This window comes from Gopherus evgoodei, chromosome 5 (genome assembly GCF_007399415.2).
Source record: "Gopherus evgoodei ecotype Sinaloan lineage chromosome 5, rGopEvg1_v1.p, whole genome shotgun sequence".
In the NCBI taxonomy this organism is placed as follows: Eukaryota; Metazoa; Chordata; order Testudines; family Testudinidae; genus Gopherus; species Gopherus evgoodei.
Genome location: NC_044326.1, coordinates 60,550,541 through 60,569,155, shown reverse-complemented (window position 1 = coordinate 60,569,155; position 18,615 = coordinate 60,550,541). Strand labels below are relative to the sequence as shown.

Below are 18,615 nucleotides of genomic sequence, written 5' to 3'. Positions count from 1 at the left end.
GCAAAATTCAAAGACTTTTAAAACATGATGCCAGCGAACCCACAACCCATTCTGGCACAAGGACACATACTGTGATACAAAGAGAGGAAAAACAGAAAAGGAGACTGGAGATGCAGGTGGAAACTCTGGCTGAGTTTAGAAGGGGGTTTGAGCAGATGATGGAACACAGACATGATGAGGCACAGGGGATAAGCTCAGATGAGCGGATAGAAGCAGGACCAAAGAACTCTGAGGAGGGGCTGCTGGGTGAGGAAAGTGGACGGTGGAAGCATGTGACTAGGAGAACCAGGCAGAGGAAAAGACTGGCCAGCGATGGAGAAACAGAACTCAGGAACAGGTTTGCTGAGTTGGAAAATGAAGATGGAGCACAGCAGGCTGCTGAAGGAGAGAGGGCAAGGAAAAAGAGACGAGCAGCTAGTCCTGCAGAAGGAGGGGAGGAGTCAATGGAGGCGACACCAAGTATGAGCCCCAGGAGGATTGTAAGGGCGAATACAAATCAAGAGGACTTGCGGCCAGCTGGTGTGGGGGATAGACCGGAGAATCACACTGTCGCCAGGAAAAGGCAAGTCTACGTGATTGGAGACTCTTTACTGAGAAGAATAGACAGGCCTGTAACTAGACCTGACTGGGAGAACAGAAGGGTGTGCTGTCTGCCAGGGGCTAAGATTCAGGATGTGGACCTGAGGCTGAATAGGATCCTAGCGGGAGCGGGAAAGAATCCGTTGATTGTCCTTCATGTGGGAACGAATGATACAACTAGTTACTCGCTGCACTGTATCAAGGAGGACTATGCCAGACTGGGGAAGACACTCAAAGAAATCGAGGCTCAGGTGATCTTCAGTGGGATTCTGCCGGTTCCTAGAGCAGGGTGACGAAGGAGTGACAAGATTATAGCGATCAACAGATGGCTCAGGCATTGGTGTTATAAGGAGGGCTTTGGGATGTACGGTCATTGGGAAGCGTTTACGGATAGACAACTGTTCGCTCAGGATGGACTTCATCTAAGTAAGGAGGGAAATAGAATTCTAGGATGGAGGCTCGCCGACCTCATCAAGAGAGCTTTAAACTAGGAAGTTGGGGGAGATGATTGGGAGATGTTCAGGAGATCTCCACGCCGGAATACAACCTGGAGAGGGAAGTAAACAAAGTGAGAGGGGATACCCTTGCGGACCAAAGAATTGATCCAAGGAGGAATAATGGAGTAGAAACCAGATTAACGGGTGATGCTGGTGGTAGAAGGTCTGTGCACGACGGGGGAAAGAATGTCACTGACGCCAAAAGCCAAAAATTAAAATGTCTGCACACTAATGTGAGGAGCCTAGGTAACAAGATGGAGGAACTGGAGCTACTGGTGCACGAAGTGAAACCGGATATTATAGGGATAACAGAAACCTGGTGGAATAGTACTCATGACTGGAGTACAGGTATTGAAGGCTATGTGCTGTTTAGAAAAGACAGGAAGAAAGGCAAAGGTGGTGGAGTAGCCTTGTACATCAATGATGAGATTAACTGTAATGAAATAAGAAGCGATGGAATGGATAAGACAGAGTCTGTCTGGGCAAAAATCACACTGGGTAAAAAAGCAACTAGAGCTTCCCCTGAGATAGTGCTTGGGGTGTGCTATAGACCACCGGGATCTGATTTGGATATGGATAGAGACCTCTTTAATGTCTTTAATGAAGTAAACACAAAGGGGAAATGTGTGATTATGGGACACTTCAACTTCCCGGATATAGACTGGAGGACGAGTGCTTGCAAGAATAATAGGGGTCAGATTTTTCTGGATGTGATAGCGGATGGATTTCTTCATCAAGTAGTTGAAGTACCTACGAGAGGGGATGCCATTTTAGATTTGGTTTTGGTGAGCAGTGAGGACCTCGTAGAAGAAATGGTGGTAGGGGACAACCTTGGTTCGAGTGATCATGAGCTGATTCAGTTCAAACTAGATGGAAGGATAAACAAATGTACATCTGGGATTAGGGTTTTCGACTTCTCGAGGGCTAACTTTAAAGAGTTAAGGAAATTAGTTAGGGAAGTGGATTGGACGGAGGAACTTGTGGATTTAAATGCGGAGGAGGCCTGGAATTACTTTAAGTCGCAGCTGCGGAAATTGTCGGAAGCCTGCATCCCAAGAAAGGGAAAAAAAAACATGGGCAGGAGTTGTAGGCCAAGCTAGATGAGCAAGCAACTCAGAGAGGGGATTAGGAAAAAGCAGAAAGCTTACAGGGAGTGGAAGAAAGCCGGGATTAGCAAGGGAAGCTACCTTGGTGAGGTCAGAACATGTAGGGATAAAGTGAGGAAGGCTAAAAGCGCATTGAACTGGACCTTGCAAAGGGAATCAAAATCAATAGTAAAAGGTTCTACAGCCACATAAATAAGAAGAAAACAAAGAAAGAAGAAGTGGGGCCACTATACACTGAGGATGGAATGGAGGTTAAGGATAACCTAGGCATGGCCCAGTATCTAAATAAGTACTTTGCCTCAGTTTTTAATAAGACTAGTGAGGAGTTTAGCGATGATGGAGGGATAATAAACGGGAATGTGGATATGGAGGTGGATATTACCGCAACTGAGGTAGAGGCCAAACTTGAACAGCTTAATGGGACAAAATCGGAGGGCCCAGACAATCTCCATCCGAGGATATTAAAGGAACTGGCGCATGAAATTGCGAGCCCGTTAGCGAGAATTTTTAAGCAATCGATAAACTCGGGGATTGTGCCGTACGACTGGAGAATTGCTAACGTAGTTCCTATTTTTAAGAAAGGGAATAAAAATGATCCGGGTAATTATAGGCCTGTTAGCTTGACGTCTGTAGTATGTAAGGTCTTGGAAAAAATTTTAAGGGAGAAAGTAGTTAAGGACATAGAGGTCAATGGTAATTGCGACGAATTGCAACATGGATTTACTAAAGGTAAATCGTGCCAAACCAATCTGATCTCCTTCTTTGAGAAGGTGACGGATTACTTAGATAAAGGAAATGCGGTAGATCTAATTTACCTCGATTTCAGTAAGGCGTTTGACACGGTTCCACATGGGGAACTGTTAGTTAAATTGGAAAAGATGGGGATGAATATGAAAGTTGTAAGGTGGATAAGGAACTGGTTAAAGGGGAGACTCCAGCGGGTCGTATTGAAGGGTGAACTGTCAGACTGGAAGGAGGTTACTAGTGGAGTCCCTCAAGGATTGGTTTTGGGACCGATCTTATTTAACCTTTTTATTACTGACCTTGGCACAAAGAGCGGGAATGTGCTAATAAAGTTTGCAGATGACACAAAGCTGGGGGGTATTGCTAACATGGAGAAGGACAGGGATACTATTCAGGAAGATCTGGACCACCTTGTAAACTGGAGTAATAGTAATAGGATGAAATACAATAGTGAAAAGTGCAAGGTCATGCACTTAGGGATTAATAATAAGAATTTTAGATATACGTTGGGGACGCATCAGTTGGAAGCGACAGAGGAGGTGAAGGACCTTGGGGTATTGTTGATAGCAGGATGACTATGAGCCGCCAATATGATACGGCTGTTAAAAAAGCAAATGCGATTTTAAGATGCATCAGGCGAGGTATTTCCAGCAAGGATAAGGAGGTGTTAGTACCGTTATATAAGGCGCTGGTGAGACCCCATCTGGAATATTGTGTGTAGTTCTGGTGTCCCATGTTCAGGAAGGATGAATTCAAACTGGAACAGGTCCAGAGACGGGCTACTAGGATGATCCGAGGAATGGAAAACCTGCCTTATGAAAGGAGACTCAAAGAGCTTGGCTTGTTTAGCCTGGCCAAAAGAAGGCTGCGGGGGCATATGCTTGCTCTATATAAATATATCAGGGGGATTAACGTTAGGGAGGGAGAGGAATTATTTAAGTTTAGTACTAATGTAGGCATGAGGACGAATGGGTACAAACTGGATATTAGGAAGTTCAGACTTGAAATTAGACAAAGGTTTCTAACCATTAGGGGAGTGAAGTTCTGGAACAGCCTTCCGAGGGAAGTAGTGGGGGCAAAAGACTTATCTGGCTTTAAGACTAAGCTTGATAAGTATATGGAGGGGATGTTATGATAGGATAGTTTAATTTGGGCAATCGACCTTGGATTATCACCAGATAAGTCTGCTCAATGGTCTGCGGGGAGATGTTGGATGGGATGGGAACTGAGTTACTGCGGAGAATTCCTTCTTGGGTGCTGGCTGGTGAGTCTTGCCCACATGCTCAGGGTTTAGCTTATCGCCATATTTGGGGTCGGGAAGGAATTTTCCTCCAGGGCGGATTGGCAGGGGCCCTGGAGGTTTTTCGCCTTCCCCTGCAGCGTGGGGCACGGGTCGTTTGCTGGTGGATTCTCTGCAGCTTGAGGTCTTCAAACCAATTTTGAGGATTTCAATAACTCAGTCCTGGGTTAGAGGTTGTTATAAAAGTGGATGGGTAGGGTTCTGTGGCCTGCCTTGTGCAGGAGGTCAGACTAGATGATCATATTGGTCCCTTCTGACCTATGAGTCTATGAGATAACGTCCTCCCATCCTTTCCCTTCCATTTTTCTTATCCTTCCCTTCTCAGTTGTTCCTGTCTTTGCATTACCTCTCTGGAGCAGAGTTCTGTCACAGAGAAGTGAGCATTGCAACTCTAATAGGACACATGGTACAGAGTGGCACAGGAAAATCATATGTTGTGGAAAAAAAAATCTGTATAGTTATTGTATTACTATTAGAGATGGTTAGTGCTCTTGGAGATCGGCACAGGAAAATCATTTTATATTTTCATACACAAATCCAAACTTATGAAAACCTGAACACAAGATTTTTAAAAGGTATTACATGTGTGCAATATTTACCATTTTAATATTGTATAACCATTGTAGAAAGATGGGCTTCTATCTGGAAAGTGGACTTTTAGTAACCCAAATGTTTAAACAGGGAGACAAGACTCAAGCGCATGCTATGCTTGGTTTTGCCTAGATTTCTGATGGGTTGTTCTAAACATAAAGGGCAGAGTTTGGATCTCCGGGAGAGGTAAGAATGAAGAAAAGAGAAAGAATAAAAAAGAACAAAGGGGCACGTAGAAAAAAGAAGAAAGAAGAATTAACTGATGTGGATATATTTAAAATAATTATACTGATAGTATTTTAAATGGAGCTGGTTAGGAATTTTTTGCCGTAACGTTTTTGCCACAAACTTTTTGTGAAAACGTATCAATTCAGACAGTGCTTGAATCAGGACAGTTTCTCATGTCCAGGATGAAATTTTTGCGAAAACCAGAGACACCCACCTGAGAAGAGCCTACTGATTAGGGCATTCATTGGGAGATGGAAGATGCAGGTTCAAAACCCTGCTCTGCCTAATTGGGTGCCCTAGCCATGAGGCTATAGAACAGTCTTTCCCTGGCTAGGGTAGAGTATGCACTTGGGAGGTGGGAGATTCAGGATCAAGTTCCTGATCTGATTCAGGTAAAGCGGGTCGGGGTTGTGTTCTTGAAAAGGGCGACGGACATCAAAATGACGTATACTGGGGACCTGCTGTACAGCAGTGGCATAGGGAGGAGGGGACACTTGGTGGGGGGGGAAGAGATAGAGGGGTAGGAGAAATCTGGCCACCTCTCCCTCCTTCCAGCCGGTCTTGCTGGGCTCCCGGAAAAATAGGGTGCCCCAGAAAAAAGTCAGTTGTCAGAGGCTGTCAGGGGACAGACTGACACAGAGAAAAGGTCTACAGAGAAGTCAGAAGGAGCTCTGTCTTTCTCTAGATCCAGGGAATCTGTAAGCCTTAGGTAATGCAGGAATGTATACAGACTGATTGTTTTTAAGATCTGTGTTTCTCAAATGCTTTTAGAGTCACAGACTAAGCTCAGAAGGGATCATTATGATCGTCTAGTCTGACCTCCTGCACAACGCAGGCCACAGAATCTCACCCACCCACTCCTGTAATAAACTCCTAACCTATATCTGAGCTATTTCAGTCCTCAAATCGTGGTTTAAAGACGTAAAGGTGCAGAGAATCCTCCAGCAAGTGACCCGTGCCCCATGCTGCAGAGGAAGGTGAAAACCCCCCAGAGCCTCTGCCAATCTGCCCTGGACGAAAATTCTTTTCTGACCCCAAATATGGCGATCAGCTAAACCCTGAGCATGTGGGCAAGACTCACCAGCCAGATACCCAGGAAAGAATTCTCTGTAGTAACTCAGATCCCACCCCATCTAACATCTCATCATAGGCCACTGGGCATCTTTACCGCTAATAGTCAAAGATCGATTAATTGCCAAAATTAGGCTATCCCATCATACCATCCCCTCCATAAACTTATCAATTTTAGGCTTGAAGCCAGATATGTCTTTTGCTCCCACTGCTCCCCTTGGAAGGCTGTTCCAGAACTTAACTCCTCTGATGGTTAGAAACCTTCATCTAATTTCAAGTCTAAACTTCCTGATGGCCAGTTTATAGCCATTTGTTCTTGTGTCCACATTGGTACTGAGCTTAAATAATTCCTCTCCCTCCCTGGTATTTATCCCTCTGATATATTTATAGAGAGCAATCATATCTCCCCTCAGCCTTCTTTTGATTAGGATAAACAAGTAAAGCTCTTTGAGTCTCCTGTCATAAGACAGGTTTTCCATTCCTAGTAGACCTTCTCTATACCCGTTCCAGTTTGAATTCATCCTTCCTAAACATAGGAGACCAGAACTGCACACAGTATTCCAGATAAGGTCTCACTAGTGCCTTGTATAACAGTACTAACACCTCCTTATCTCTACTGGAAATACCTCACCAGATGCTTCCCAAGACAACATTAGCTTTTTTCACGGCCATATAACATTGGCAGCTCACAGTCATCCTGTGATCAACCAATACTCCGAGGTCCTTCTTCTCTTCGGTTACTTCCAACTGATGAGTCCCCAGCTTATAACAAAAATTCTTGTTATTAATCCCTAAATGCATGACCACGCACTTTTCACTATTATATTTCACCCTTTTCTTACCCTGACCACCTCCTGCCAACACCCCAAGTTTTGGGCTGCATTCAAATAAAGATTTTGTTTACGTTCTTATACTAGTGCCCATTACCAGAGTATCTGTGTATGACACTCAAAAGTAAACCCCGGCTCTCTCTTTCTCTTCCTGCTTAAGGTAAGTATGGTATGGTTGTTATCTCAATATGGACTGAATCAGCACACACCAAACAGTGGACAGGACTTCTCCAGGCCCCTGCACTAACAGGTAGGAGCTAATCTGAATTTTTTTTAATGAAGCATTTTTTTTTTTTTTGCCTGAAAACGCCAATTTGTCAAAACAAACTTGTTTTGGGAAAAGGCTGCTTTCAACAAGGCTTCTGAGGATGAAATTCCATTTAAAAACCAGAGGGAAAGACACTCACCCCAGAATAGCCTGGCAGTTAGCCAAGTGGTTAGGGATGTGGGACACCCTGGTTTAAGTCCCTACTCTGACTGGTTCAGAAGTCTCCCACGTCCCTAACCACTAGATCAATGCCTATTCTTGGGTGCCTCTTGGGAAAGGTCGTGGTTTCATCCCATTGTGGAAAAAGACAATGTTGGAAATATCAAATATTTTTGCAGGATGGTAAAAGAGTTTCCTCACTCAGCTTTAGTGGAAAGCAAAGCTCTGTTTTTTCACGAATGTTAAATATTAGTTAGGGGAATAATTTGGAACTTTGGGGAGAGGAATTATTATTGGCCTTTAAAGAATGTATAGGAACAGAGCAGAAGATTTCTCCCAAAACAAGAGGTCTAGAAATGAAATATAAGACTTGATTATGTGCAACATTTTGGGAAATTTTTTAGCCCTAGAATCTTGATTCCTCTGTTCATAGTTATCTTGTATTTATCAGTTTATAACTGAATTAAGAGAATGAAGAGTCATTTGATCTTTTCTTATGGCACAGTCATCTAACAGATATAAAAACGTATCTGGGAAAACTAAGCTATCAAAGAAAGTGAGATTTATTGTTCTTCTTCCCTTTATTGATGATTGCTTTGATAGCAGCCTGTTGGGTTAGGGATTAAGCCAAAAGTATAAAAAACATCTGGCACTTGAAAAAGTTAGAATATCAGAGACAGATCTTCAGCTGATGTAAAATCTGTGCACTTCCATTAACTTACATGGAATCAATGAAATGTGCTGATTTACATCAGATGAGAATCTAATCCATCCTGTGGAAACACTGTTACAATACAACATGTAAATTAGTATCTGATGTGTATCGTAAGAACCAAACCTGCATTGCTATAGAGCCCTATAAAAAGAAGACTGTGCTATATAAAGGTATTTTTTAATCAATAGGTAACATTTCAGTGCTCATATGCTGTGAAGTCTTTATTAATCTCTGTTATGGACATGTAAGCATTCTCTAGCTTATTCCTTCAACTTTCAGTTGGAATAGGAAGAAGGATGCAACAAGGCACTGCACTCTGTTACCACCAGTAGATGGTCTCAGGAACAGCACTGCAGATCTAGAGCAGGGGTTCTTTACCTTTTTCTTTCTGAGGCCCCCCAAAATGCTATAAAAACTCAATGGCTCACCTGTGCCACAACAACTGGTTTTCTGTATATAAAAGCCAGGGCCGGCATTGGGGGGTAGCAGGCAGGGCAATTGCTTGGGGAAGCTCAGATGCTCAGGCTTCAGCCCCGGGTGGTAGGGCTCAGGATCCCCAGCTTCAGCCCCATGCAGTCGGGCTTCAGCTTTCTGCCCTGGGCCCCAGCAAGCCTAACACTGGCCCTGGTTGGGGGCTCCCCTGAAACCTGCTTGAGGCCCCCCAGGGGGCCACAGACCCCTAGCTGAGATCCACCAGTCTAGAGTCTGGCTGTTTTCTTGTGCCGTAAAATGCTTGATAAGAAATGAAGGAGAGGGACAGAACTCTGAAAAACAGACGCAAAATGAAGGAGCAGACAAACACCATAGGACAAATATTCACCCTATTTACTCTTCACTTATGCCTTAATCCTGCAATGAAATCCACAAAGAAAGTCCCTACATCTGCTTAGAGTCCTGCTGAGGTCAATGGGGTTTCCCTGTGGCGATCTCATTGCAAAAACCACTACTTGGGATATACAGGTCATGTCACACAAATGCAAATGGCCATCCTCCAACCATAGGGAAAAAGTGAACTGGGTAATTAAACTGGTTAAAAACACAAACCGGCTAGAGATAAGCCTTTCATACCTTAATATGGAGAAAATAATGATCCTTCACTTTGCGTTTCAGTGCAACAGATGTGGTAAGCACTCCCTGGTGGTTTATCTCAAAAGCGTTCTCTTCATTTCCACTCAGAACGGTGAAGGTGAAAGGTGGACCATTATGGGAAGAATCCTTGTCTGTCACTGTGAGCTGGAGCACACTAAATCCAACAGGCTTATTTTCCTATAAATGTATAGGAACATTGCATCAGATAGTTTCATTATAACAATGTAATCAGTGAGATATTCTGATTGGTTTTCCTTTCCACAACAGAAAAAAGTCAATCGGTATCACAGTATCGGCACATAACAGTTGTTTTTTCTACTTCCTGGAAAATTTTCCAGTTCTCTTGGCTTATTGTGTTAAAAAATGTCATGGCCTTGAAACTCCATTTTATTGACATTTGGTCTTAATAAGCATGGTACCTCTGGATTAATTATTAACTCACCAAACATTCAAATCTAGCTAATTCTGCCTATTAAGGAAAATCACAGTCCCTGCACACAAGATGAGCACATGGACTGCTTTTCTCCTGCAAAATAACCATAAAGTAGGAAGAAGGGAGATGAGTCTCTGCATCACAACCTGGCCCAGAGCTCCTAGTGAGGCAGTGGGTAAATGCCACAATTTAGCCCCCATCAAATAGCTCTCAAGTTGAGCTTTTTACACTTATATAATATCTAACTATTTGCATCACTGGGATTTATATATACTTGAAAACCAACTAATCAGATTTGTCAACTACTGTACTCTAAAAATCTCCATTTCCTTCTGGAACAAAGATTTCACATCATTTCCAGCAAAATATTTAAATGTGACAGTTGTGCTGCACAAAGCTCTTTTCACTTGAATATGTTGGTAGAATGATGTGGTATTGCAATGCAGGATATCAGTAAAATGCCATCCATTAAAAAAAATACCCACTCTCCCAACATGCAACCCCTCCATTTATCAACTTTTGAGCCCTTTTGCTATTGTTCTTTGATAAGGATCTGGGACAGAGATGACTTGAAGTAGGTGAAATTCTCTGAGGTCAACAGTTTAGTGGTCTGAGCTTTGCTGCTGATACTCTTCATGCCAGCAGTCCATAAAACAGACCAGGGCCATATTTTTAAATGTGGATGCCTAAAGTTGGACAACTAAGTGGCCTGATTTTCAGAACTACTGAGCACTTATGGCTCCCACCTCATTTGAATCCACTGGAGTTACTTTCCTTGTTACATGTGGGTGGACTGGAGTGGAGTTCACCATTCTCCCTGAGGTACTCTGACTGATTAGATGGGAGTGATATGGACCTCACGTAATACAGAATTCTTTCCTCCTCTCCTCAAGCTAGAGTGAGCTGTTGCGGAAGAGGAAACTCCAAAGATGTAGTTCAGCTGGCACAGATAAGAGAGATGATGGGAATCAGTGACCAGGTTTCCTTTCTTGGCTCTATGGATATTCACTGAGTGATCTTGGGTATGTAGGTTAGGGAAAAAAAGTGGTCATAAAAACTGCTCATATTTTGGGGTTGAGGATGGGCTGTACATCACTCCACAGATCTGGGTTTTTTAAGATATGTATGTGCTTAACTCCCACTGGTTTCAGTTGGAATTAGGCACCTAAATACCTTTTAAAATCTGGCCCACTGGTCGAAAAGCACAATCCTTTGAGAGCACAAGGGAACATGCACCCAGCAGCATCTATTACTTCCTTGAACAGTGTGCCTCACTCCCACACTCTTAAGAGTTAGAGTCGAGGCAGGTGCATTCACAGCCCTTTCTGACCACTTTGGGGAGTCTAGCACAGCTCCTCAAGTTCATGTGCATTAGGAGTGCCTTCATTTCCTCTATACAATGGAAATAATAATTTTACCTACTTTCATAAAGCATTTTAAGAGCCTTGAATAAAGGTGCTATGTTAGGATGACTCACTGGATGAGTTATGACTCCCTCATTCTGGTCCATGTTGACCCGTGCCAGCAAGAGAAAGCATCTGAGGAGTTGCTCTAATTTACATCACTAGCATAACATCTTTAATGCAACTATCCCAAGTCCCTCTTACTTCCTTCAACATGGTTCCCATGTTAGAGGAAGGGGAACAGCTGGTGCAGGAACTGCCTCCGCCAGCAGGAAGTTCCCTGTATCTGAGTGAATTACTTGCCAGTCATTTGAGAATATGATCCATTATTACCACCTTATAATGGAAAACTAAAGCTTGTGTGTTGTTATAGATGAATTATACTTCTGGGATAGCACTCAGTTATTGGTTCTGTCATAGACACATTTTTGTGAATATGGAGAACTCTGATCACCTATTTTTATTTTCATATGCAAGGACAAAGGCATAGACCACAAGAGCCAAACAGACAAGTTAGCTATGATCAGTTATCAATCTGAGTGAAATATGGTTCAGGGTTTCCCTAAGTCAGGAATACTCAGTTATTTAATCTTTTTTCCAGTGCCATTATGTCGTGCCCAGTTCAGATTTGCGTCATGCCCCGGCATACACCTGAAGGGCATAATCAATACAAAAAAGTTTCTTATATCAGAGAGTTAGTTTAATATCATATTATTTTGTTATATTTTATTCTGAGTATTCCTGCTCTCTCTATTTTCTTGTTTCAATACTTAAATCCCCAAAACATCAGTTCACATCTACCATCTGTACCATGTGAGATGTGAATGACATCTGCTTTACAGCTGCTCAGCATTATCTCTTAATCAGCCGAAGAGTGCTATGGAGCAACATAAATTAAATAATGGTCTATGTGCAGGAGTACAGAACACTTGCTTTACAATAACAAAGCAGCTAAAATATAGTTTTCTAAGCATAATCTCTATTTATTAGCAACAGAATAGGTCAATTGTAATGTATGCATTTTTAAGCTTTACTGTATATGTATGTTGAATGTTGTACAGTGTAACACAAAATAAAAATAGAATAATGCACATGTTAAAAGTGACACACATCGTATGAATGAAGTATTTCTCTGCAACTTTTGTAACAAGGCGGCACAATATGGTCCTGATTTTACAACACTTATTTACACTAAGCACTTACTCAGGTAAACAGTCCAATTTATATTACTTCAGCCTTAAATAATAATAATAATAAAAATTCTGTTGCAAAAATTTTCAACTCACAGATTAATATCCAAACTTGAATTTAGTTTGATTGTCATAACATCTATAGTGTTGTGTTTAGCTTACCTGGATGATAACACTATAGTTCCCCTTTGAGAATAGTGGTGGATTGTCATTTACATCTGATACATCAATATTTACAGTAGTTGTGTTGACTCTGGATGGATTTCCATTATCTGAAGCTTGAACTGTCAAGGTGTACCCTGAAATCTTTTTTAAAAGAAAAATTCCACACATTCATTAAAGAAAGAAAGATGTGACAAACTGAAGAATTTTTATTAATTGAGAAAAATATTTGAACCCACATAATACACTGGTACTTCAGACCAACAACAAAGCTCTAATATATATCATGTACTACAATTAATAAAAGACTCTCTTACAATCTGAATAAAACAAACCAAACTAATGCCATAAACAGATGGTGTCACATTTTTAAAGTGTCCTCACTGAAAAAATTACATTTACCTTAATTTTAAAACACCTGAAGTCATCAGAATTTACATAAATATCACCCCAGAAAATGGCAGTGTAAGTTACCTGTATTTTAATCTAACCATGTGAATAATAATAATAATAAAAAGGCATAAAACTTACTTACCTCTTCTCTGTCTAGAAGTTTAGTCACTTTTATTTCACCCTTGGTAGGGTCAATTGTAAAAGGACTCCCCTGATTGCCATCTATAATTGAGTAGTGAATGTGATTGTTTGAAGGTCCGTCAGCATCATCTGCCATAACCTAGAGGACATCATATTTTCATTTAAAACTGATCTAGGTAGACACTGGTGCTCTTTCAATAAATTCATTCTAATGGAAGGCACTGCTGTTTCAGGTCTAGCATATTACAGAGTTATCAAGGCAAAAACTCCAATAGCTGGAATACACCAAAGTCAGGTAAATTAATTTCTCTGGAATCTCTCTGCAAATGAAATCATAATTCATATAAATGGACTACAACTAGTACAAAATACTCTGCACTTTCCCTATATGTTTTATATTCCCAGTTCTGAAAGATTTCTTAAAAAGTTAACAATTTACTACATAGCAGATCGGTTTCCATTCGAGGCCACTTTCAAATTAGCATTTATTTCTCTGAGAGAGAAACTATGATTGGCTCAACTGAGAAAAATACAGAAAAAAATAAAACCAAAACCACATAATAATACGTACCATAATGACGGATTGTTCAAGCATGGCATCCTCACTGATTACTGCTGTGTACGTGTCTTGGCTGAACACTGGAGTGTTATCATTGATATCAGTTACATTGATATTCACTGTTACAACATCACTTAATGAAGGTGTGCCTCCATCTGTGGCTTCCACTGTCAAGTAATACTCATGGGAACTTTCATAATCTAGGCTTTCAATAATAAAAATGGCTCCTACAAAGAAAAATCACATATTTTCATACTTTGATATTACTGTACTACTACATACTATTGCTTTTCAATTTGTTTTAATTAATTTCCAAATAGCTCAATGTCCTGATTAATCCCTGTGTTATGACAGTGTAAAATGGGAGATGCACAGCAATCAAACCCTAAACATTCAGAAGCGGCTGCAACAAAAAAAACTGTCTCAGATCCAACTCGTTTTTTCTGACTCTTACTTTCCTTTGTTCTTTTATTGCTAAGGATATCTAGGAAAACATATCCTGTTTTCATTTTCCATCAAAATAAATAAAATAAATGAAATAACCTTTGATTTCACTTAAACAGAAACCAGATTTGATGTCAAAAATAGAAGAATATTATGTCAAGCACGTAGAAAGCAGCGGGAGCAGTAGAACTGCTCAGGCTATATACAGGTTTTGTACCAGTAGAAGGATTTTGGTTACGGGTGTGATTCTTTTTTAAACCAAAATGGTTAAAGTGGTACCACACCGTTATACAAGACGCAGTTATACTTATATGAAAGTATCTGATTCCAGTATCGTTAGTTTCCCTTCCCATATGACAATAAGTTATACTGGTATAAGCACTTTTATACCAGCATAACTACATGTGCGGAGTGGAGATGGAGTTGTACCATTTAACAACAACCAAAGTAGTACAACTTTTGTGTGCAAATAAGGCCTTAGGAGAAAGAAACTCTTTTTCTTGAAAACACGCTTTGCAAAAAAGCTACAGAATCTACAGGAATTATGATGTAAGGAGAATTGAGGTATAAGTTACTCTTTACTAAAATAGTAGAAATGGACAAAATTTTCAAAAGCACTTAAGTGACTTAGCTCCGCAGTCCCACTAACTTTCAGTCCTAAAATCCTTCATCTTTAGGCTGGATACATTGATGGGTAACATAGCTCTATCCTTCCCTAATGCCATACAAACTTTTCCATAATTACCATCTTTGAGGACCAATGATCAATTTTCCTTGTCGCTTTAATCTCAGGTCTCTCTTTGACAAAACCTCTTTTAAATTATACATAATGGCTTTTGTGAACAGACTGTTATCTGTAATTATAGGTGTTGTTTTTTGTTTGTGTGTTTGTTTTTTATTTTTAGCATGGTGGTTAGGAAACTTCTACTCTACTTTGTAAACTAAGTAAAGGTATCCTAAATAGCAGCTACCAAAAGCATTACATATAGATAATTTTTCATATTCTATTACACTTCTTTCCAAGCTACTTTTAAACGAATGAACGTCTCAGCAGACACTAACAAAACACATCAGTTTAAAGAATCACTGACTTTACAGGACATATGTTTTAAGTCTATCTGCTTGGTTAATCAATTGCATGATGTGTAATAACACACTACTTGGTGAAAATGATACAGCTAAATATACATTAACACATATGTTTCTGTTAATTCACCCTTATGTTCTGTTACCTGTTGCTGACTCAATACTGAATTTTCCATGTTCGTTTCCACTGACTATTGAATAGGTGATCTCAGCGTTGGCTTCAATGTCCCTGCTAGCAGCATAAATCTGAAGAACTTCTGTTCCAATTAAAGTGTCCTCTGATACAGTGGCACTGTACTCTCTATATTCAAACACCGGTGGATTGTCATTTATATCCAAAACAGAAACCACAAGACTACCAATAGAGGACAGCCTTCTAGGTAAACCTTGATCTAAAGCTTTTAAAGTCAGAGTGTACACGGCCTGCAACTCCCGATCCAAAGGCTTCTCCAACCGAACAATTCCAGAGAATTCATCAATTGAGAACTGTCCATCAGCAGAGTTCACTAGCGAGTAGCGAATTTTACGGTTCATCCCTGCATTTAAAACCAGAAGAACTTTTAATGGAACATGAAATGATAGCAAAAATACATTGCTATACTGATTATTCTAGATAACAATACAAATGAAAAAAGTGTAAACACTGACATCCACATTAAAGCAAATTTAAATAACTATAGAGGCTACTGTCAAGAGTAGAAGCTACTGATATGGTATAAACTATACCATAAGCTTCGTGACTTCTACTACAGGAAGAGTAAAGTAGCTATCCGTTTTATTCACAGTCTCTGTTAATATGAAAATATTGGTTAGTTGTACAAATTTAATTATAACTTCAAAATGATAATTTCTACTTGAGAAGGTTAAATCCTTTAAAAAATATTACATTACACACACACACACACACACACATATATATATATATTTATAAAGGACCAAGCTGCATCAAATAACTAGGCTTTAATCCAGTAAGTTTATTTAAGAATCAAGTACGCAAGATGAACAGGAACACCTTCTCTGGCAAAAGTTCTGTATTAAAACAACAACACAGCATTCTGTGCCATTCAGTTTGCTTATGAGCCCCGGAGATTGGCAAAGTATAAAACTGGCTCTCTGCCGCTACCTTCTATTATGCAATTTAACATTATCATAATACACAATGTTTTTCTGAGCACTAAAGCAATACCAAACATTACAACTTGACCATCAAGACTTGACAGTTTTGTGACAGCGTTGTGCCCTCAAACACAGACATCATACGCTTCTGTAATTCTCCTGTTGAGTTTATAGGCACAAAGCATGACTCTAAGTTCGTTTTAATGTCACATTCAGGCCATATTCACATAACACTTTATAGCTAAACAATGATGAACAACAAACTACTTATCTCAATACCACTGCATATCAGATAACAGTACAATTAATGGAGCTATACTGTATGATATTGTCATGGTCTATTAGACTGAGGGTCATGTTTTAAAAATGTGACTTCTATTAGCAGACACTCCCTCGAGCACACAGAGCCTGAAAATAAGGACTAAGACAACAGACTTACAACATGGTAAAATTAGTGTATGTGAGAGGAGACTTGGGCCCACGCTTTTCACTCCCCTCCATATTTTGCACACAATGTTACAAATAGAGCTAGCTGGGAATTTTTTGATGACACAGTTTGTCAGAAAATACAGATTCATCGAAACCTGAAGTTTCTCAGGACTAGGGTGGAAATTCTCAGCAAAACCAGAGAGAGGGAGAAACCCACCCTAGAACAGCCAACAGACTGGTGCTTAGGGTACTCACCTGAATGTTGGAGACTAGGGTGATCAATGTCCCTATTTTAGAGTACAGTCCTGATAGTTGGACCTTTTTCTTATATAGGTACCTATTACCCCCCATACCCTGTCCTGATTTTTCACACTTGCTATCTGGTCACCCTATTAGATACCCAGATTCAAAGCTCTTCTGAATCAGTCATAACAAGTACTTAAACGAGGGTCTCCCACTTGTCAGATGAATACCTTAACTACTGGGTTACTGGCTATTCTGCAGTGGGTGGGCCTCCGTCTTCCTCCCACCCCCCACAAAAAAATCCAGAAGATTTTGGTTTCATCCCGATGTGTAATGGGAAAAACGTTTGAAGTTTCAAAATTTTTTGCGGTGTGAAAGCTATTTCCTGCCCAGCACTAGATACAGGGACAAGTACATACTTTCAAAGCCACTAAGATGAAAATTGTATCGAATTTACTAGACCTAAACATATCATTTAGCGGCCTGATCCTGAGAAGTAGTGAGTGCCTGCAAGCCTCACTGAAAGACACATCTAAGTCTCCACTAGCTAACGATTACTATAATTAGTAAATATAGTTAAGTAATATGTACCTGCATCTGCATCTGTAGCTTGCACTCTTGTCAATAATGTTTTAGGCTCAGTGTTTTCAAACACTGTAATGGAGTAAGGATCAGCTGTAAACTCTGGGGCATTATCATTCACATCTTCTAGAGAGAGAATCACGTTAGCCTTGCAGAATCTTCCTCCTCCATCTATGGCCTTGACTAAAAGATTATAAACTGCTTGCTGCTCACGATTAAGTGGTGCTAATGTTTTCAGTTCACCTATAAACAAAAAAACAGATGTAAAATAATTCTAGGGACCCAGGTAAGTCAGTTTAAGTATCCCATAATTATTTTTACCATGATGTTTTTATAAAATCTTTCTTCTTTTTTACTCACGAAAGCTAAATAACCATTTTCCTTTTGATGATAATTTTGTCAATGGCTGAGACAACAGCTGTACCACACTAATGAGCAAAACATGTCAATGGCTGTCTTTTCAGCTTATAAACATTAAACACTGAAACCTTTTGCTTTCTAAAAAATCCCTCTGAAATTGCAATTGACCAAATGTGCAGCACGCATAACACAGAACATATACATCTATGCATACACATACACGATAGTGCATGGTGCATTATTTGAAAACAAACTTTATAAATAAAAGAAATGTTTGAATCCATGCTTTAATGAAATGCAAAGTTAGAAGAAAATGTATGACATATTATCCATGCAGTGAGGAAAGGAAGAGATGGTCGTGACAGTTACAAATGGTTCGGGGTGAGGAAAGGCGGCAGCTTCATTATGTAGTAAAAACAAAAAAGAGATTTTTGCCAGGGATTTGGTAGGGAAGACCTCCTCTTTGCCCAAACACCTAGGAAATCCACAAGCTTCTCTCTCAGGCCATTAAGTTGCAATCCCTGCATGGGAAACCTACCCTTGGCTCCCTCCTTATGGCTCCACCATTTACTTTGCTTTATTTTTGTCACCCTTTGCTTCTTCACCCTGCATTGCAATGGTCTGGAGACTGGAATGCTTAGGACCTCAAAGTGGTCCAGCTTGATCTAACTCTTACTTAAGTAGCTCTGAGTGGCATGAAAACCAACCAATAAGAGTGTGATGGAGTGCAGACCACTCACTTAATGCTTCCAAGCAAGTCTGGGGTGGTTCTGGTTCTCTCATCCTATTTAATTCCCTGTCACTGGCTGCAAAGCTTTGAGAACACTGGACTTCCCTTTTGCACTATTCTCTATGTGTAAAGCAAGATTTAGATCCAGCCAGATGGTTGGCCACCAG

General features: G+C 40.4%; 1 protein-coding gene across 9 annotated transcripts in view; it reads right to left on the bottom strand.

Annotated features, from left to right (window-relative positions):
- FAT1 (FAT atypical cadherin 1) overlaps positions 1-18,615 on the bottom strand; it is a 187,657-nt gene that overhangs the window by 15,202 nt on the left and 153,840 nt on the right. For all 9 annotated transcript variants that reach the window (XR_004000575.1, XM_030563873.1, XM_030563877.1 and 6 more), the window contains 6 exons: positions 17,368-17,601; positions 15,135-15,524; positions 13,471-13,685; positions 12,901-13,038; positions 12,366-12,509; positions 9,157-9,354 (listed from right to left, as the gene is read on the bottom strand). Coding sequence is in view for 8 of the 9 variants with exons in the window: in XM_030563873.1 (XP_030419733.1) it covers positions 9,157-9,354; positions 12,366-12,509; positions 12,901-13,038; positions 13,471-13,685; positions 15,135-15,524; positions 17,368-17,601 (1,319 nt within the window). In the remaining variant the exon portion in view is untranslated. The remainder of the gene's footprint in view (positions 1-9,156; positions 9,355-12,365; positions 12,510-12,900; positions 13,039-13,470; positions 13,686-15,134; positions 15,525-17,367; positions 17,602-18,615) is intronic.